This window comes from Cyrtonyx montezumae, unplaced genomic scaffold (genome assembly GCF_038088225.1).
Source record: "Cyrtonyx montezumae isolate F1298 unplaced genomic scaffold, pur_monq_1.0 scaffold_1, whole genome shotgun sequence".
Classification (NCBI taxonomy): Eukaryota; Metazoa; Chordata; class Aves; order Galliformes; family Odontophoridae; genus Cyrtonyx; species Cyrtonyx montezumae.
The window spans coordinates 5,209,775-5,231,430 of NW_027071825.1; the positions used below are offsets into that span (position 1 = coordinate 5,209,775).

At 39.4% G+C, this 21,656-nt stretch overlaps 1 protein-coding gene across 2 annotated transcripts in view; it reads left to right on the top strand.

Annotated features, from left to right (window-relative positions):
- Positions 1–123: 123 nt before the first annotated feature.
- Positions 124–21,656, top strand: part of SLC1A7 (solute carrier family 1 member 7) — a 44,037-nt gene continuing 22,504 nt past the window's right edge. Inside the window, exons 1-3 of one of the 2 annotated variants that reach the window (XM_065746157.1) lie at positions 124–318; positions 1,328–1,407; positions 13,800–14,015. In XM_065746157.1, the coding sequence (XP_065602229.1) occupies positions 178–318; positions 1,328–1,407; positions 13,800–14,015 (437 nt within the window). In that variant the 5' untranslated portion in view covers positions 124–177. The remainder of the gene's footprint in view (positions 319–1,327; positions 1,408–13,799; positions 14,016–21,656) is intronic. The other variant, XM_065746167.1, reaches the window with a different exon arrangement.

Below are 21,656 nucleotides of genomic sequence, written 5' to 3' on the forward strand. Positions count from 1 at the left end.
CAGCTGCTTGCTTGGTGGCGATTGGCAGAGGGGTGACCTTGCAGGTCAGCTAAGCAGAACTGGAAGTGCTTTGATCTGATCTATACAGAGCGAGGTCTGTTCCTCTCCAATAAGAGAAGCGAGTGGATTCTCCCTGCATGGGATGCTGATTCTTCTCCAAGGAGCACGGAGGACACCATGGCGGTGGGTTTGGATGCGATCCTTGCTCGGATCAAGGATGTTTGTAAAAGAAACGGTTTGCTCATCCTCTCAGTATTGTCGGTCACCATTGGCTGTCTCCTCGGGTTCTTCCTCAGGACGAGGCGGCTCTCCCAACAGGTACGTGCGGCACCACAGAGTGCATCACTGCAGGGAAAACACATAACAAAAGGCATCACAGCTTGCAGAACTTCAGGATGGACTACTCGAGATAGAAAACATGTCTGTGTACTTGTTCAGTTTGTGTAATTTGATTTGTTTGTTAATCTACACACTGCTTTTGGGGGCTTTTCACAGTTCTCAGTGCATATTGTAAAGGTTCTGGTCTTTAAGACACTAATAAATCCAGCATGACCCCATTGTAATGTTGTGAGTACGGATCATAAGCTGAATGTATGGAAAAACACTATGATATGTGTGTTGGATTTTATGTTAGTTTGGAATGTGTACATCTAAAGAAAATGCTGGCAATAATTTTCACCATTGGGTACAGATGTTTGTGCTACACTGATGGTATTTTATATTAATAAATCTGAGATTTCCCATTGTTAACAGACTATGCTATTAAAGTCACTTGGGGATTTCTCCTCCAGTGTACTTCAGCTAAGCTCTTTGCAGTGACTTGTTTCTTACTGCTGTATGGGTCTGTTAGTAAACAGGACAACAGGCACTGCTGAATGCTTTGAGCACACAGTGTATACCTCAGTTAAAAGTGATGGCACTTAGTAAACACAATAGCTTAAACAGTTCTTTGTTCTGCTGCCCTGACTGCAGTCTGTACACTTGTGTTCCTATCAGTAGCTTCATACACATCTAGCAAAACACAGAAAATGCAGAGTGAAGGGATTATTCACGGCAGCCTATTCGCAGCAGTCTCCAGGAGGCAGCATGTTTCATTTCTGTCTTCTTTTGCAAAGCAATGAAAAATGCTGTGTGTTTTTTTGTTGAATTACAACACAATATGTAACTTAATTGATTTACAAACAGCCTTTTAATGCCTTCAGTCTTTGCCACCTTATCTACTAGAGCTGCAGATTTTACCTGCTCATACCACTTGACCCACAGCTCTATCAGGACTCGCAAGGGCAGGCTGTCACAAAACTGTAAGCATCTCTCTGTGTATTTCTAGGAAATTAGTTATTTCCAGTTTCCTGGTGAGTTACTGATGAGGATGCTGAAAATGCTGATTCTCCCCCTGGTTGTCTCAAGGTAAGTAAGGACAATGCTTGTTCCAATAACTGTGGAAGTTTCCTAAATAAGACATGCACTCACCACTATTTTTTAACAGAATAAATGTCAGACAGCCAGGAACATTACTGACTGCTGTACGTTTATATTTAAAGTAGGGCTATGGACATCTTTTCTCATCAATAGGAACATTTCCCTAATATTTCATACAGGTATTATAGAAATGGCAGTTAAATGTTTGAAGAACATTTAACCCACTGTACCAAAAATCTGCCTTAAATTTAAACAACTGAAATAATGCACCACACAAAAAAGATGAAAAAGCACATTTAGTTCATAATCTTTTGCAGCACTTTGAGAAATCTGCTGCATAGTGAGAAATAGTGTGGAAAAAAGCATGTGTCCAGTGACTTACTGGTGTATGCGTGGCTATATGTGGAAGTGAAAATGGTTTCTTAATATATTAAATGTGGAAGCTTGAATGGTGCCACCTTGACAGAGGCAGAGCTGATGATCTAGGTGCTCAGGGTGCTCTACCAGCTGCCTTTAGACAAGCCCTGTACATTTATGTCTTCCAGCTGATTACAGTAACAACCAAATGCCAGTAAGATGGACAAAAACCCTCTCATGTACCCAGTGTTGAGAGAGATAAGAGGAGATGAAGAGTAGCAAAGCTAACTTTACCTTAACAGATCTGAGACAAAAATCTTGTAATATTTGGTGCCTTTCCTTGAAACCTCAGCTTCTGGAACCTAATAGATCTGTCAAAAACTTGTCTTTCATTTTAAGAGAAAGTTATGTTCTTCAGTTATGATCTGAAGAACAGATGACTTCAGATCATTCGGAGTTAAAACACAAATCCAGTGCTAATGCTGTTTTTAAATCCCACCTTTGCATCAAACTTCCCATGGTTTTCACAGAACGAAGCCAATTCAAGGTGTGCGCGTGTCTAATGCTGGCAGTGTGACCACCTGGCTCTGTCCCACACTGCAATCAAACATCAGTGCAAGATAAAAGATTTTTTAGGGAGAGATAAAAGGAGAGTTTCCCAAGGAAGACGTAAATGTAACATGAGCAAGTGATGTTCTAAGGACAGAAGAGAGTAGAGTTGCATGCCTTCCCTAAAATGTATTGTTCTTTAGATACCCTTAAGGGTTTTGGTATGCTGTGAGGAGGAGTCACAGTGGGAAAGAGCTGCACTGACACAGCCTGGGGTAGCTATAGGTTACCTACAGATGTGTCAGCTAAGAATCTCTGAGCCATACTATTGGAATTGATAGATTCCATTTTCTAAGGAAGAAAGACTTAAGCTCTCTGTATAACAAACTGACCCTTACTTGATATTACATACTGAAATTTCAGGGGGGGGGTTTGCAAACAAAAAAAAAAAATACTCCAGATGTAGTTACATTCTTGTACACCCTTTTTGTTTGTTTGTTTTATACAATCCCAAGCCAAGTGTGTGGTCCAGAAGATTGACAAGAGTAGGAAATCTTGTACTTATATGTCACTTGCTCACATCCTGCTTGTACAGAAGTGGGTGAATAATTGTGCTATCCCTGTGACCTGATAGAGAGTTAAAATGGAAACTTTGCAGATGGTCTTTCTTAGGAAGGAGAGATACTGAGGAATCTCTGATTGAACTGTGTTAGTTTGAAAAGTTCCCTGGCTGCAGAAGAAATCAGTCAAACACTGGGAGGCTGTTTCTTCAGTATATTGTTCCTTAGCTTATGCAGTGATGTCACAGCACCTGGAATTGCCCTTGTACCTGTTTCTGATGTCTCCTATCACCTGTTTTTTATTGTTTTTCTGCACACACAAAAGTCTTGAGAAGCAACCACTAGTAAAACTTGCCAGCCAGTTTGAGCCCCACGTGAGCTTTGGGGTTGGTGTGATGTGTGCCTTCAGTAAGGATGGAAGTTGATATTTAAGTTATCTGGTTACATAAACAAGCTTCACACCATAATGCATTGCTCTAAAAGATGGATATTTTGATTGCCCCATCCTCTGTCAGAGTTTTAGCCCTGCCCATCTCTATTACTGGCCACTAAGTGTGTGATGTACCGAGTTTGCAGTTCTTTGTGGTGAGAACAGGTAGCCACACAGCAATAGCTACACTACTATAAGCAACATAAAGAAATAAAGATAAATATTTTGACAGAGTTTGTATCTGCCCTGGGAATATTTGGTAGGTGTTTTGCTACAGAATCAGATTTTACCCTCTGCAGATACCAGATGCACACTGTTTCTCTCCTGTATAAACATAGGATACTATTTTTAATACTGGAAATGGGAATAATAAGGGAGTTGAGAGAGAGCAGAAGCCAAGCATGGTTGAACACATACACTGCCTCAGACTGAAAAAGCTGAAAGATCATCTGAAGACCTGAAGTTCACTGATTCTCTCTGGGACAGTGGACTTGATTACCTTCTGCTGATTACTGCAATGCAGATAGTTCATCTCCTCTCATATATCCAATAGGTTTCAGCAGATATCTCAGGCTTTCAAACAGGCACTCACATTCACAGCAGTGATAGAAGTGGATCTCAGTGCATCCTGTCTTGAGTCCTCTGACATGTCTCAAAAAAACGTGGGTCCAGTTCTTGAGCTATGATCTGCTGATCAGCTGGTTTGAGGCGCTCAGATTTGTTAACCAGACTTCTCTCCAGACTATGAATTTCCCCTCTTCAGCCAGGAGATGGCTCTGTGTGGAAGAGCCAGGATCTGCGAGCTGTTAGTGGAGTGTTTGCAGCTCCTCCAGAGTAGTACGTCTGGATGCCTTTGGGGCTTTTTTTAGTGTTACCTACCAGAAAATCACAAAATCTCTAACTCTCACTCAGTTTAGTGAATGAAAAGCTGGAAAGCTCTTTTTTTTTTTTTTTCCATCAACAGCACCTCAAATTTGCTAAAGCTACCACAAAACCTCTGACCAAGCTCTCCCAGTGCCAGCAGTGGCCTCCACAAAGGCTGGCTGAGTGCAGGCCAGGCACTCTGGCCATCACTGTGCCTCCACTCACATGGTGCCAACTCCCTGCTGAGCATCTAGATGATCTTGTAGGTCCTTTCCAACCTCATGAACCTATGAACCTATAATACTAGAACTGAACAGATTATGTTTTTCCTATATCCAGGCATGCAGTTTTACAAGCCTTACAGGAACTTAAATTATCTTGTGCTGAGCTCAGAATAATTATTGCATTTTAAATGTATTTAATGGTAACCATTTTTGGACACTTAAGAAATAACGTGTAGCAGATATTTGCTCTTTTTCCCTTAGTAGAATCTATTAAAGAAAGATGGTTCCCTTTATAGTCGCATATAAATATCCAATTTGACCTGGATTTTTTTTTTTTTTAATGTAAAGCTCATTCTAAATGTTTGATACTTTTGGGGTTTTGTTGGCTGAATTAAATACGATATGCTAAATATAGAACTGTCTGTCTTTAAGGGGATTCCTGTCCATAATACCATCAGTTCTGGTAATCCCTTATCCTTCTGCTCAGATTCCTGAGTGGGTCATTCTTATTCATGCTGTTAAAGCCTAGTATTTAGCTAGAAAACTACTCCTTCATAGTACCCTTTTACCCATATATATATTTATGTATATATATTTATATAAATACTTTTTTTCAGTCATTTGATTAAGGAAAGGCATTGGCATTTTAATGTCCCACTAATGAAAAATTCTGCTCCTTCTGTTTTTATGGAATTCTGTTCTTGTTCTGCTCTACTGCTCCACACCAGGACTTGTTGGCTGTATATGAAGAGCTGACGACTGTATAAACTTTGTAAGATGTGGAGACACGCTGGGTGCAGGCCGATGTGAGCCCACTCAGCCCACGAGGCAAGCCAGGCAGACCTGCACCAGCCACAGAGCTGCATTAGCGTGGCTTTGATCCCAAGCCCATATGCAAAGAGCTGAGGTGTCTCCATGGCAGTCCTGGCAGCTCAGGCTGAAGACAGGGCATGTCCGTGTCTGCGTAGACATACCCTAAATAACTTCTGTGCAACAGAATTTTCTTGAGAGTTTGGAGTTTAGTTATGCTGTGAGACATGGGTGGCTTGGGAAAACTGTGTTGTGCACTGTTCTGCTTGTTGTTAGCTGAAGATGAAACTGACAATACACCACAGACTGGAACTTATTTATCTGTATTACTACTTAAGTTTACAGTTTTCTAGGGATGAAAAATTAAACCCGAACACTCAAAGGCTGGTACTGAATTATGCAATCTAAAATGAATATAAATCTGTGACTGATACAGCCAACATAATGTCCATTCAGAAGGGAGATGCAAATCTCTAGAAGGTTATGAAAAGTATCTTTTTTGTATTTGTCATTAAATTTAAACTGAGAAGCCAGCTAAAATTCATTTACCCTATGGTTTTGGTTTGTAATGAATGACAGTACGTTAAGTGCTCATTCTTCTAATCCTTTCCTGGAAGAGAAGATTGAATGGGAAAGGATAGGCAATGTGGACTTGTGGACAGCTTTGGTTTGGTTCTTCTCTGCTATGTATGAGTTAAACAATTCCCTCTAGTCGTTCTTTGCTAAATATCAGTCACTGTTCCTACGTTTATGCAGGGCTAAGCTGGGCTTTGGGGCTTAATAAAGTGCACTCAGGAACAAAACTTCCCAGCAGAGGAGTGAGTATTCTGTTGGGTTAGTGTGGGAAAAACTGTGTGATACTTGAATGGTAAAGTAAAGCGTGTATATCATCCCATTTCTGACTCACCTGCTGTGTGTATCACTGTAATAGAAATAATAACAGTAATAAATTTCACCCTGGTGAGAACAAGGCATTAGTCCCTTCCTAGGATGTGTTATCTACAGATTTACTGAGGAGACAGTTCATCTAGAGATGAGAGTTTTAAGGAGATAAGGAAATAAATGTATAAAGTTTTCAAATGAAAAGAAGAAATGTACTTGAATGAAAGTGAACGGGAAGTTCTATTCATGGGTAAGAAGAAGTGGTCAGAGAAGCTCACCCAATACCAGTAACTACTTACTGGTAGTAATTAACCATAAATTTTAATTACCCATATCTCTATTACACTGCAGAACTGATCCCAGGTTACCCCTGAAGTTCTGCAAAAGGTGCTTTAGGATTGTGTGAGCTTGTAGAGGAGAATTTCATTCTGCCTTCTTAGGAGACCTTGTGAATCCCCTCCCCACGCCTCAGATATTTTCAGAGACTTCATTACATTATAAACTAACATTTTCATATAGCTACATGTGTTTAGAAATACCATATCTAGTAGTTGGATCTAATAGTCTTCTGGTGTTTTTTCTTACTGGTGTAACCTAGAGGTACAGAGTGTTTCCAATGAAAAATGACATGTTGCAGAGGTTTTCGTGTCATAATGACAAAGTTGGACCAACTCCATACAAATGATTTTGTCAGTGTCAGTAGGAGTATAATGATATGTGACAGACGTCTGCGATCACAAGGTGAATGAGTGTGGAGAGCACTGATACAATTACAAATGGGTCCAAATAGTTTGTGGCAGAATTCTTCTGCAGTCTTCTAAGTATGAAGTAGTTAATGTCCTGCAAAGAAGTGGCAATGGCACATGAAGTCTGAGGAGCTGGCTTAATCTTTCTGTTTCCTTAGGATAAAGCCATGTGTGAACTATAAGCAGCTGAATAAATCTGACTTTTTTATAATCCAAATTTGTATTCCAAATCCTTCTGGTCTTTTAATCTAAAAACACTTGAAAGAATTGTCTGAACAGAAAATCAAGTATCATTGAGATTCTTGGCTCTTTCCCTGCTCCCCACAGATGGAAGTTTCACATCCATGCTTAATTTATTTTTGTTTGCATCCCAGCATCTGAATTTAGGAAATATTGTATCGGAACAGCTGAAGTCAATCTGCCATGCTGAATTCTGTGTGTGCTGTAGTACAGTGTCTCAGGTGTCCTTCATTAGTCAGCGACCAAAGGTTGCTCTTCATTCCTTCCAGCATTCACAGTCTGTCACTTTAGGTTTGTGTGTTGGATTACTGGAGAGGAAGCAGTGTCAGAACAGCCATTGGACTTTGATGTTCATTGTTTGCTGAGCAAAGTCCTGCCTGTTTTGTACTCATTTGTAAGAACAGATTCCCTATAGCACGCTAATAAAGTACAGTGCATTATTGGAGTTCCTGCTCAAAAAGGTGCACATCGTGATGGGCTAGAAATGTAGATTAATAAATAAATTTTCAGTTTCTTGTCTTCAAGTCTAGCTGTAAAATAAAACACAATTAACTGCAAATAGTATATTTCAGACAGCTAGATTTCCTGACATTTTTATTTGCTGTTGTTTGAAGGCAGAGGGCAAGATTTTCCATCATGCTTGACACCTTTGAGATGTCACTATCTTAAGCAAAGTAGCTACTAGTAGCAAAACCTGCCTGGATGCCTTCCTGTGTAACCTCCTCTACACAATGTGCTTCAGGTCCCAAAGGTCCCTTCCAACTTCTGTGATTCTGTGACTGTGTGATTCTGTGATTCTTGTGTGACATGTATACAGGTGGGGACCAACAGATGTGCCAAGCAGATGTGTTTGTACATGTCTGGGCCGGAGGCATTTTTTCCTGTTATATGACATCTGGAGATAGAAACTTAAGTCACTTTAAGTAAAAGAAGACAGTGCAGGTGAAGCAGAGATGGGCTGCAGTCCTCCCACCAGTACCACTGTTGCTGTGGTGTATGTAGGCAGCAGCAGACTTCTCTGCCTAGCTCTGTTGGTATTCTGTTGTGTTAGAAGAAAGAATATCCTGGAAAGGAAAACTCATTCTGATCCTGGCTGCTAACATCATTTTAACTCTCCTATCATTTAACTCACAGTTGAAAGAATCAGAGAAGGCTCCTTGTTTCTTTCTCTGATTACTGTGAAGTGCCTTATTTTCATTGTTGCAAACTGTTTCTCTATAAATGGTACCTCCGTGGAAATGAAGCAGCCTGGGCACCCGTGAGGGAAGTGCTGATGGTTCGTGACAGTGCAGAGATAACTTCAGGCTTCCGATTTTCACTGCAAATTGTTTGTCTTTAAATAAGTGCCTTAATTTTGCTGTTTCCTTGTCTGTAAAAAAGAGTGCCTTTCTGTATGATGGATTTTTACATTAGTGAAGCATTTTAAGATGATTAAATGGCTTGAGCTATGGAAATGGAGATTATTACTACGTTGAAACTTGAAGGCACTGACCTTGACAAAAAGCTACTGGACAGCCTGCCTGCCCGATCAAGCAGCATTAGTGGAGCCTGCACTTCACTTTCATGATGCTAGACTGTAATATAATCATCTCTAATGCAGCTGTTAGAGGAGCTTCCCAGCCTCACCAGGAGGACTTGCTTAGCCAGGCCCTTTCTATGGCACGCAATTACAAAATGAGAATGAGAGAGTGGGAATGGGATGAATGAAAACAAACATGATTCTAGAACCAACTGCTTGTGGTTAATACTTGACCATTACTTCTTGACAGGATTAATGTCTTTCTAATCACGCTAATCCTTTCTGATAACTTCATCCATAATCCATCTATTTCAAAGCAACATCCAGATGGCTTCTGGTGGCAAGGAAGACAAACAAGCAGAATGGAGTCTTTACAGCAGCTTCTTGTATTTTCCATTTCTGGGGACATAGGTTTTGATCTTGAAGGAAGTAAAAAATTGCTTTTATCAGAAGGCAACAGATAATAAAAATTTAGAGAATGGCAGGGAAGATAGGAAGTTCTATTTTTGAAGGTAAATAAAATACTTCATAAGTATTCTGATGCTTATCAGTGGAAACCAGAACAAGTCTAGAGGTTCTCACAAGAGTTTAGTTAATTGTTTGCAGGGGGCTAATTAGATTTCCACGATATTGAAAGAAGTCCGTTCCTCATTAATTAAAAACTCCTCGAATAGTTTTTGGTATTTTGTGCAGATTTCTCTCAAAGCAGACGTGAAACATAGTATTTATTTATTTCATTTGTTTGTACTATTACCAGTGTTTAAAACAATATAGTAACAGACCTTGTACTTTTGTTTAGTCACATATAAAAATATTTCCTGGAGATCTGGACATCTTCCCTTCCAGTTTCCCCTTAAGAGCTTCATCTGAGTTTCATTAGATTTTCCACTGATCCTCCTTACTGTCCTCCCTCAACAAAGACCCAGTAAAGACATAATTCATTGTAACATTTCATAAATCATAAGGAGACTTTCCCCTCAACAATTAATCAAGTGATTCTAGATAAAATAATGTATCTGTTTTGTTGCTTGTTTGAGGTTTTTTACTAACCATAAACAATTAAACAATTGAAGTTTCAGAGAAATAAGTAAGCCTTAAATATTGACCCCACTAAAATGCTGCAAGTAAATACGTTTAATACTTTTCCATATCCAGCTTCTGAACAAACTGCTTCCATCTTATTCGCTGACTTCCTGACTCTTTCTCCAGTAAAAATGTGTAGTAATCTCCAGTAGTTCAGAGAAAAGACAGATTTGTCTGAATGGAAACAACTTAATTACTGAAAACAAAGAAGAGTAGATTTAGAATTACCCAAGTCTTAGTTAAAAGAAGAAAAAGAAAAAAAACGCCAGACACCTAATTGTTAAGAAAAGAAATATAAACCTTAAAGAGGAATCTCTTCTGGCAAATACTGTGGAGTATCAGTTTCATATCATGAAGAGATCTTAAGGTTATTAAAAACAACTTTGAAGAGGCTTGAGAGCCACAGAAGGACCATAGGGCAGATATGTACACAGATATACAGTTATATAGCAGATGGAGCAGATTTGGAGGTTATTGTTCCCAATTGTGCATCATCTCTGAGAATACACAGTTTCATCCAAGATCTGTTGGAGAAACAGGATCTTAAAATAAATCAGCAGACTCTTCTAGACAGCAGGAAAAAATAAGCAAAAAATGAAGACAAACAAACAAACAAACAAAAAACCATGGAAAGATCATTTTCACATACAGCCAGAACAACCTATGCATGAAATAAAGAGGTCAAGGGACTGTTTTTTTTGTTTGTTTTGATGCCTGTTATTACATCCAGTACCAGATGTTTCAAAGCAAGGTGCAAAAAAACCTCATAAATCACAGTAACCAGAGATTTCACTTACATCCTGCTCTACAAGGTTTATTATTTCTTCCAAAACTAATTCAGATGTATTTTGGAGGCCTTAAACTTGTCATTGTATTTTTTTTTTTCAACACAGACTGAGAAATGGTCCCTAGATAGGAAATGGCAATTTTTTTTTTCTATCTTGCTTTTTGTTCAGACTGATTAAATGAGTGAGGAATACTGTAATTATTCAGAAAAGCTGCACATTCATTTTCATTGTCTTATTCCTTTTTTGTCATTTGGCAATCATTAAAAAGTATCATGGAAGCTGTGCATGAAACATACTTGTGGAAGCCACTCAATTAACTACATAGTAAGACCAACGATTTTAACCTATACATCAAATATCTGCATTGTTATTCTAAGCCTAATTGGATTCTGAGGATTAATAAGAATTTAAGGTATTCTGGTTATCATTCCTTCCTGTTTTTTAAGAGTCTGGTGCTGAAGGTCACGGGAGCATCTTTGTTCAGTCATAGAAGAAGCTTGGGTTGCTGTTGGCAAGGGGTTTATATAGCCAAGAGTGTGTAATGAACATTAGTTTTAAAGGTAAAACCTGAACGTGATATAGTGATCTTAGGAAGCTATTCCTCCTGAATTCCCTATTTTGTAGAAAATGAGAACAATTACTTTTTCATACTGTTCTTCAGCTGCATTATATAAACACCAGAGCTATAGTGATGAACAGTGAGGAAATCCTGTGATGTAACTGTGTGTTTCTTACTTGATACAGTAACTGTGATGTTCAGAAGATATGCTGATCTTGGTGTCTTCTGTTCTGTTCCTTCTGACATCAAATGTATTAAGACAAATGAAAAGTAGTTAACGAGTGATTACAGTCTCTGACAATTTACAGACATTTCTTCCTTAAAATTAGTCTGAGCAATTGCTTAAAATGTTCACTCTTGCTCCACAACCTTTGGAAAACTGCTTCCATCAGTCTCCTCTTCAAACTGAGCTTTGCAGGCCATGAATAATAACACATAGCTTTATCTGAACCCAGGCCTTGATTCATGCTTCATCACACCACAGTTTCCCCTGTTGCATCTCCATAGTTAATTACTTTTGAGAACTTTCTCATCACAGCATGAACCGAGCATGACTTTATCTGGTGACAGGGTAATCTCATTACAGATGATGATCTTGTTAATGAATATCCCCAAGACAGAGCAATCTCATTATTAGCCCCCTCAGGATTTGCCACCTACGAGCCAACGTCTGATTAGATTCTAGCTGCACATCATCTCCCAGATCCTAACTGTACAATGGCTGAGGCTGAAGTGGCACCCCAATGGCACGTGGCCCACTGGAATTGCTTAATTATGAGGTTTTGCCCTCAGTTCTCCTGGTCATACTTCTCAGGTGAACAATTGTGGCAGTTCAAGAATGATGTGCAGCAGAGTTCATCTCCTGCTGCTCTGCAGAGAAAGCACAGCACAGGTGACATCAGGGACGGAAGAAACACTGTGTCTTTCCTACAGAGAAAATGGCTTCAAGGCAGCACTGGGAAAAAAACTGTGCTGTGTCATCTCACTTGTGCCTTCTGCAAGCAATCAGCCTGCATGGCATCCTACCCAAAAGCTGCAGATCTGCTTGGTCAGGGATCAGGCTTTCATACCACTGGTGTCAGTTTCCTTGCATAATGTACCTATGACAAACGATTACTATGGAAAACATCCAGCTAGTTAGGAATCAGCTTATTCAGAGATACAAATAACAAATAAGTCTGTGCTTTAGAATATTGAGTCTTCCATAGGGAAATGCCAAGGAAGTATCATGGCTGCTGCTGTTTTTGTTTGTTTGCTTTTATATGCAGTGCTGCATTTATAAACAGTGGTTTACAGACACACAGAAAGGTGGAATTTTTATCAAAATCTTTGAAGAGAGGGAAGAACAGTGGGTACAGAAGTGAGAGAGATGAAGATGCTCATTTTCTAAATGATCCATATTACACCACTGCCAACGTTTTCCCTTGCTCCTATAGCATTAACAAAAACTGTCCTACATGAGAGACTGGTGATGCAGAAAATCAGTGCATTTTCTTAATTAATCTAGTGGAGAGCAGGAGCCCGAGCACTAAACCCCATCCATTTGATTTCATTAAATGCACTATAAAGGTTAAGCTGCACTTTAGTATTGGCTCCAGACAGCTTCACTGAGTAGAGTGAGGTCAAGAAGGTCTCATCCAAGGAGGTGCAGTTCAGTACATCACTTTTTATGAGGAAAGGCTTGATAATCTGTTCTGCTTTGATGATAAGGCTAGGCAGTGGGGTCACATCAAATAGTAAATGTGATATTTTATTTCAACTTTGCTATTCCTGAGATGCATGTTTAAAACAGTTTACACCAAATAATTCAAAGCTAAACCTCAGTTAAAAGCCCCAAGAAACACTGATGTCATTAGAAACTCAAGTCTCAGTCTCAGATTACTGGGAAACAGCAGCAAGGTCTGTCAGAGCAGCCTAGGGCAAGTTCAGGGACCAAGTAGCACCTTAATTTGCCTGTGAAAGAGGGCTGGCGTCCTGGCAGAGAGTTGTATAGCATGGCAGAGGCAACCTTTGTGAGGCCCCTGACCATCTTCTGGCAGTGGTGGGAAAGGCCAAAGGGGAAAGAAGGGGATGAAATCACCACAGTGTTTCTTGTGATGCTTGGCTGTACCAGCCCATGAAGGAGTCTCCTCTGCTCACAGTACAGTTACAGAGGCTGTCCGCCCCCCAGCATGCCTCCTCCTAAAACAAAGAATATATTTTTATGTGTATGGGTTTAGAAAAAAATAAAAGGGCTTTTTTCTTATTTTTATTTTTAGGTAAAAAATTGACCATATGTCAAACTTGTCCCTTTAGTATTTTTAACTTTGAAGTTATGGTCTTTCTTCACACAGGAAGAGATGAAAGGGCTGATAGATTTCCTTCAGAGGTCCCTTCCAACCTGAATTATTCTGTAAATTTACATGTAGGCATTCATGCCTAAGTTTTCCTGACAGATTACTGCCATTGCTTCTGTGAACTGGCCCATTAAACACACAGGTTGTATAAAACTGTCCCTCAAGCTTCAGGGAGCTGTCAATAGGATTCGAATGCCATGTGTGCAGCCTGAGCTTGCAAGTTCCTTCAGGAAACCAGGATTTTATATAGCACAAAGGAAACATCTTTTTAGATGCTCAGGCTACAGCCTTGTGTTACTGCAAACTTCTAAAAACACTGATATGAAGGCAGTCAAGCAAGAATCAGGAAAAATGGAATAATTAGGAAATGAGGTTTTCTGTTGCATTGATGTTGTGCATAAGGTGCCATGTATTTTGTGTTTTCTTTCCACAGCTTAATGTCTGGGCTAGCAGCCCTGGATGCCAAGACTTCCAGTCGATTGGGTATCATAACCGTCACTTACTACCTGTGGACAACATTTGTGGCTGTGATTGTGGGAATAATCATGGTCTCTATCATCCATCCTGGTGGAGCAGCACAGAAGGAGAGCACTGAGGAGGGTGGAAAGCCCATCATGAGCTCTGCAGACGCACTGCTGGACTTAATCCGGTAGCTACATTCATTCTGTCTGGTTTCTGGAGATAATGTTTTGTACATAAATGCATGAGGAGGAACTGTAGTCTGAGGATAAGTTCTGAGCATAATGATGAACGCTTCATTTAAATGGAGAAAGCAAATTTCAGAAGATGGTTTTAAAGTTATGAGATGTTTATATCGTCTGTTTCTAGTAAACTTTAAACAATTGGAGAAGAACTAGAACAAAAATTCTAACTGCAGTAAGTGTTTTTACTCCTACAGAATCACATGTGTGCTGTGGAGATCTGTTAGTAAGATCAAAAACAGTATTATTAAAATGTAACATTAATTTAAATGAGGGCTGACAGTTGTGTTAGGAAAAACCTTAAATATAAGTGTTGAAACTGACATATTTCGGGAAGTATTTATTGAAAGCACTGTTAAAACTGCTCATGGCTCTCAGATTAAGGACTCGTTTAAAAAGACCACAGTTGGGATCTTTTCCTTACTTTTATCATATCGTTTGTTTTATCTGATGTGTAGTTTTTCTTGTTTTACTTTGGCAGAAGGGGGGGCTGTTCTTTTAGGCCAGCATTACAGCCCTGATTAGGTATTATAACAGCCTTGTCTGGATATCTCTCTTTGTATCATCATTTCAGGTGCCAATAGGATGAGTTTCCTGACTGAACACAGCATGTAACTCAAATTTATTTTGCTCATGCAAAGAAAACAGGTTTTGCCTTTGGCCTACTCATCAAGCCACTGACCTTATTTCACACTGAACAACGGATTTTAGGCCCACTGTGTATCTGAACTGTGAGGAACTATCTCTGGAGTTTTATTTAAGAAAATGCAAGATGTTGGGCAACTTTTCTTTCGAAAACCCAAATTCCTTACCATGAATGGGCATCAGCACACAAAGTACTTTCATTAGAGTTACTTGGGACCTCAAATCAGAAGGAAGTGGGATGAAAAGCCTACAAAAATCTTTTCTTGTTTTTCTGTTGTATCAATGTCTTACCAAGAGTGGAACAAATTATTCTGGTCATTGAGAAGTAGCCAAGAGCACTCTCTTGTAGTCTTCCATCAAATGATCCTGTTAATCTGCAATGGGAGGATGCCCACTTCATGGCATCTCTACTTCCCTGACTTTGATCTGATCTACATGCAGTGGGATTTGTGTGTGTTTGTTACTTGTTAAGTCACACTGTTTAATTTCTACTGCATAAATGACTTTAATATACCAGGAGGAAGGAAATGCAGCTTTGAATGTGAGACTGATAGAAATAAAAGGGAATGTAACAAAACCGTGTAATCCTGCTGATTATCTTCATAGTGTCAGTGCTTAGAAGCATTTCCTTGGATGCTGAGCTGCTTCCTAAAGCCTCATTCTTGGATGCATAAGGGCTTAGGGTGAGGGAGACATATGGTGAACTATTACATCCAAAATAACCTTATAGCTGGCTCTTGAAAGAGTCTCTCTAGCTATATTTTCCATCCCCTTGCAGCAGCATGGATGCTTGTTGAAAGCCAGAGCTAGCCAGTTCATGGAGATGAAAAATAAGAGGAGGGTGCAAAGTTTATATTCAGCTCTATAATATGTTTGCATAAAACAACTCTATGTCCGTACAACTGGAACCCAAGATTTTAATCATGATTTCACCTCTTCCTCTCTGTCTGGCCAGTTCAGCCCCCTGTACATCACAGACCTAGTGGTGAGGTTTGGGAGCATTTTATTCCGTTGAGTCTCACCACAGTTCAGTGGTGAGATCTTCACAAATCTTCACAGTTTTGCACAGACATCAACTATGATGGGCCTAGTAGCCACTCTCGTTACTGAAGCTTTAACAGAGAGACTGAAGCTCACTCCCCTTTTGCTGTGCTAAGAACCATCCACAGCTGCACTCTCTTTCTACCCTGAGTGTACACTGATGGTTTTTATTCTTCCACAACAGAAATAACCACATTCACTAAATAAATAAATAATAATGCAACAGTGGGGAGTGGGCTTTCAGCCTAGATAAACACTACGGGTGAAATCTTGGCTCTGGTGAAGACAATTGCAAGACTTCTAAATATCTGTGTGGAAGTCTGGATTAAATGTAATGATGTATCTGCTGGTTTGAGCTAGAAAAGCTGATCCTTCAGCTCAGTGATAAATCACTTCCATTCACAGCTGGAGAACATCTTTTCAGGCCCAGATTGGCTTATCTTCTCAATTCATTCATTTCCTCTCCGTGTATCAGTTGCACATGTGCACAGAAGTTTGCACAGGAAGCATCTGGTATTCTTCAAAAAGAAGAATGCTAAGGGTACAAGCGGAGTGCGTGAATTTTGGCATGGTGGCAGCACACATTCACCCTCACTTATTTCAGATATGAAGCCACTTGGAAATTATGACACGTGTTAGTATTTCTTGTGATGTTATATATGACATTGTCAGGTTTGGAATTTTGGGCAGAGAGGAAGGATGTTGAAATTGGATTTCTGGAGTTTTTGGGTGTGGATTCTGTTTTTAGGAGTGGTTTTAATCAGAAATAAAGCAGAGAACTACTGGAGAGCCTCATCATCATTCTGAACACCTATAACATTAATCAGTGTTCACATTTCAAGAGTGCTGATGCTATATGCAAGAATCTGGTGGTAGTATAATGCAGCATGTATACAGTATTATTTTGCAGGTGGTGGTTCCTCCGCTTACTTATCTATGAAGTTAAAAAACAGTAACAAAACCTCTAGAGTATGTGACATGACTAGGACACTACCACACAATTCTGAAATGGCTCTAAACCTCACATCATCCAGGACATGTGTAATCTGATCAACATATTGAATTTACTGCCTCAAGAAACATACCCACAAGTCAGCCATTTTATGTCTGAACAGAAGTATTTGAAAGGGTTCCATTCAAAAGTGAACCTCCAGAGATGGGGGACGTGATCTTGCATGTGAATCTGCCCCTGCTGACTTTCTCCTGAATTCAGCCTAGACAGAAGAGTCACTGAATGCAGCATAAAATACACATTTTTAGCCTTTACACTCAAAGTCTTTAGTGCTGTTTTGGACTTAAATATCTGAATTTTTTGTTTTAATCTGATCCAACTTTAAATCAAACACATCTTCCGTCGCTGGAAGACATCCATTTAACCAGCTAGTTCACTTTCATATCTGTGCAGGAATCTCCCCTTCCCCAGTGTGCCTCTCTTCTTTGGAACTATGTAAGGATGTAGGCTTTGTAGAGCAAAAGTAATTCAGATGGTAATATTCAGTCTGAAGCTTTGCAGGAGATGCTGTTCTAAAAATTCTTCTCTACTTTATTACTGGGCTGAGACAGATATACAAATCTGCCTTAATTATTGTCAAGATTTCTGGTACAAGCTCATGAAATTGTATTTTCATCCATATTTAAAAATATAAATCCTCAGGGTAAGGATCATCATCTTGTTCTCTTTAATGCATCAAAGCACCTGGTGCCTTGTGAATTTTAATGGATTTATTCCCATGATGTGCATCACTTCTGTGAGGTAGGGAAGAAACATTTTCCTTTCCTACAACTGGAGAACTGGGATGTATGGGGAAAAAATACCTCACTGAGGATCATTCAGAAAATTCAGCAGTGCCAGAGGGAATATTCCCAGCTTGTATGAGAGCTAGTAGAGTCATGTTTTAGGAATGTGGTTTTTGGGGCATCTCAATGGAAATAATAGCAGTGAATCAGCACAGACTTTTGCCTTCTTTTCTTCTATGTGAATTATTGAAATTAACTCTGTACTTTTTTCCAAATACTAAAAAAAAAGAAGCATATTTAGTGGCCTTTTTGTAGTAAAGAAATGAAGAAGATAGTGTTTTACTCTAAAGGACAGATAAAGGACCTCATTTACAGGAATAATGTCCAATTGAAAATATTTGGTGTGTTCTCTTCAGGAACTTATGCTCACTTGACAAATAGAATAGAAAATACATAGAACTTGGGGTTGAACACTTGTAAAACAAGATCTATTACACAGGACTGCACTATCTACATTAGCAGTTACTATTTTCACCATGCTCAATTGTCATTCTCATATACCTTAGATTTATAAGTGTGAATTTCATTGCAACTTAAATCACATTTATCATCAATGGAAATAAATTTTGTCTGATCAGATAAAGACAAATGATGAAACACTATAAACATCCTCTCAAGAAAACAAATCCAAGCAAAACCGGGGTTCATCTTCCTGTTATATATACAGCTTATTGTGTGTGCAAATGGGCACCACAACATGTAGGGCTCCCAGCCATTTTTAGTCTTTCTTAAACCTAACCAAATGGAACAACATTGTGAGCCAGTTGAGCTCAAAAGTTCCAAATAAAACAACTCAGTGAATACAGACCAGATCCAATCACGCCTTAACCCAACGTAACACAAGAGTTCATACACTGTTTACTGGAAGGATAAATTTTACCACTGAATATTCAGAACTGCATTCAGTTTAATAGACTTTGAAGCAGGTACCTGGAAACTGAGTCTGGCTCACTTGCTTTAACCAAAGAGGTTTTTTCTTTGTTTTGGTTTTTGCTGTTGGGTTGTGTTTGGTTTTTTTTTTGTTGTTGTTTTTTTTTTTTATTTAAATATGCCATTAACAGTTAGAAGAGAATATAAGCACAGTAGAGGATTTATATTGTCGTGGGAATCCCAAGTACTGTTAAAATAATTTCCTTCCTCTTTTCTCAAGCTAAGGCCTATTTTATTTTGTGTAGAAATTCCATTTCTTCAAAACAGGGCAGGAGAAATTTGATATCTGCTGTTGTTAGGAACAAGTTGAGGCTGTGCAAAACCAAGAGTCACACTTAAAGAAGTTTACAGCTGAAGACTGAATTGCATATGCAGGCAATAAGATATTTAAGAGTGCATTTAAGAATTCAGACTCTAAACTACAAAATAACTTTTTTTTTAATAGCTTTGATCTACATTACACTATTTTTTTTTTTACCAAAAGCCACTGTGTACCTATGACAGAAATATTTGTCTGTCTCCTGTGGCAAATTAGCTTTTTTTAATCAGCTCAGTTTTCCAGATTTCTTTTATCTCACAGAAGAAGCCTGATGCCAGCACTGTCTGACACTGTATGTGACCAGATGTTCTCTTCTGGTTAATTTTTAAGAAGTTCAAGATGCTCAGCAACCCGAATTGCTCTGAAGTCCCTAAGTGTATGGTACCTATTTGTCATAAAAGGAAACCAACATGGAAAAAAGATAATTCCATGATGAAAATGATGCTGGAAAGAGGGACTTAGAAGCAGACGACACGTGGGAGCCATGAGTTAAAAGTGTGTTAGGAAAGCTTCAGCCCCAAAAAGGAATAAATTGCTCATCCTCCTGAAATTTGGCCTGAACATCTTCTGAAGTGAAAGAACACTTGCTATTAAATAAATTTGCTTTCCTGGAACATAATGCAAATGTGTTGGGCCTGTCATGCTACTTTTGATGTGAGTCAACCTTTTCAAGATTCCTGAAGATGTGGTGTACTTGTGCTTCCACCCCAAAAAATGAGTTTTTCAAGAAGTCCTAGCACTATTCGAGCTGTGCCAGGATCTTATCTTTCAGAAGAAGCAAGGGGTTCACTCTCCTGGTCCCTTACTGGAACTGAAATGCCATGCAACAGTGTCACCCTCAGGACGTATAAAGCGTCTAAGTATTTGACAGATTCCATATTAGTTCAGTCTCGATCTATAAAAAGACAAGCATGACACAATGGCTTAGGTTTGATTAGTGATGTTTGCATGTCATTAGCATATTTTACCATAATAATAGTACTTTAAGGCTTCTATTTTGCAAAAGCATGCTTGGTCCTTGTAGCCAAGATAGCAAGGATGACACTAAGAACAGGCTTCCTAGCAAGGTGTTGATGGTAGATGTTAGATGGTTCAGTGTTCAAGAGGCAGTTGAATAACCCCCATAATAATGTGCTTCAGCTCTTGGTTAACACTGAAGTGGTCAGGCAGCTGGACTCAATGATGGTCTTTGTAGATATTTTTCAACTAAACTGTTCTATTTTCTTCCATTCCATTCTACTCCAAATGAGATGATTATATATGTGCCATATGCATCCTTCCATGGACCTTGAGATAGGTCTCTTGTTCAGTCTGGCTGGAATAAATTTTGCCATTGATTTCAGGTGTGCAAACCCTCATGGAGCCCACTGACACCAGCAGGAAGCTATTTCAGATGTATTCCTATACAGCTGAGGACAGGATTTGTGGCTTGTGGTACAGTAACAGTATTCAGGCGTCTGCACAGCTAATGATGAGTCTTTGAGGTTAAAGGAATGTCACTGAGAAAGATGAAACACCTGACTTCAGATTACAGTAAATAGGAACCACAGTGCTGTTTATCTGTTCATTCTTCTGCAGAGCTGTAAATAGTGGAAAATTTATAGGTGTCGTGTCAAGCTGCTCAGACTCCATTTTTACTGTCTCCATATTCTTGCTGTACTGAATACTGCCAAAAACGCACTCTTAAAACAATGTTCTTGCAAGCTAAATTAGTTCAAATGTGAGAAATACAGGACAGAGAGCAGTGTCCAAAGCTGCTTTATGCCCAACACAAATATAGGCCAATAAAATATTACCAGGACACGTATGTTGCAAAAGCACCCAGTCAGGTGGCTTTAATTCTGCAGCGTGGGAGACTGCAGCCAAAGACTGTCTGGTGTGGCAGGGATTAGGCACTGACAACATCAAAGCCTGAGAGCAAAACCAGATTGCTGCTGCAGAGCAAACAGTGCCCCAGAGGGAATGGGTGTTCTGAATCAAGGAAACATCTGCTGTACCTGTGGCTGCTAGCTTAACTTCTTAAAAATCTGCAGAAAACTGAGTGCTTTGAATCAACAGATGGTGTGGTCAGGACTCCAAATGAGTATTTCAGACATTCAGTAGTATAACTGCAACCAGAATTTGGCCTTTTATTTGTAATAGCAGTTATCCAGGAGCCATCAAACTGTCTATTCCAATAGCTGTATACTTGTGCTTCATGGACAATTTGAATAAATGCATGAGCAGAAAAATAGTCTAACAGTGCTGATGTTTGTCTCAGTACCATACTTCTCAGAGTCAGCAACGTTCTGAAGGGAGCAGGAGGGCACTCACATCCTGGGGCACTGCCAAAGCATTGCTTGAGCTGAAAAATGATTTTCTAAAACAATTCAGCTTCCTAAAAGAGCAGAAAGCTAAGGGAGCAAAAATGAGTGAATAATGAATGAAAATTGCTAGATTAATTACTGGGAGACAATGAAGAAAGGAAAAAAGCCTCTCACTAGCATTGACAAGGTGCTAAATAGTTTTGCTTATATTACAAGCTGCACCCTCAGAGCAGCTCCTTAGACCGGTCCATGCTTGCTACAAGTCTTCAGGAATTTCTTTCAACTTCATGGTTCTTTCAGCTCCATTGCTAAACACCTCTTGATTTGCATACTTGTTTCTAACTCTTGGTATATCCTTATGCCTGAATCCTCATCTCATACAAAAATGAGAGAAGGATTCCAAAATTTGCTAGTAGAATAAACCAGCCTGTGCATCAAAGCAGGATGCACTCGGAAGCGTTCAGTAGGTCCCTTGTCTGTATGTGCTGATAGCACAGCAAATACAGGCCAGGTATGTCATCTCTGGTTCAGTAGCTCATGATCTGTAGAAA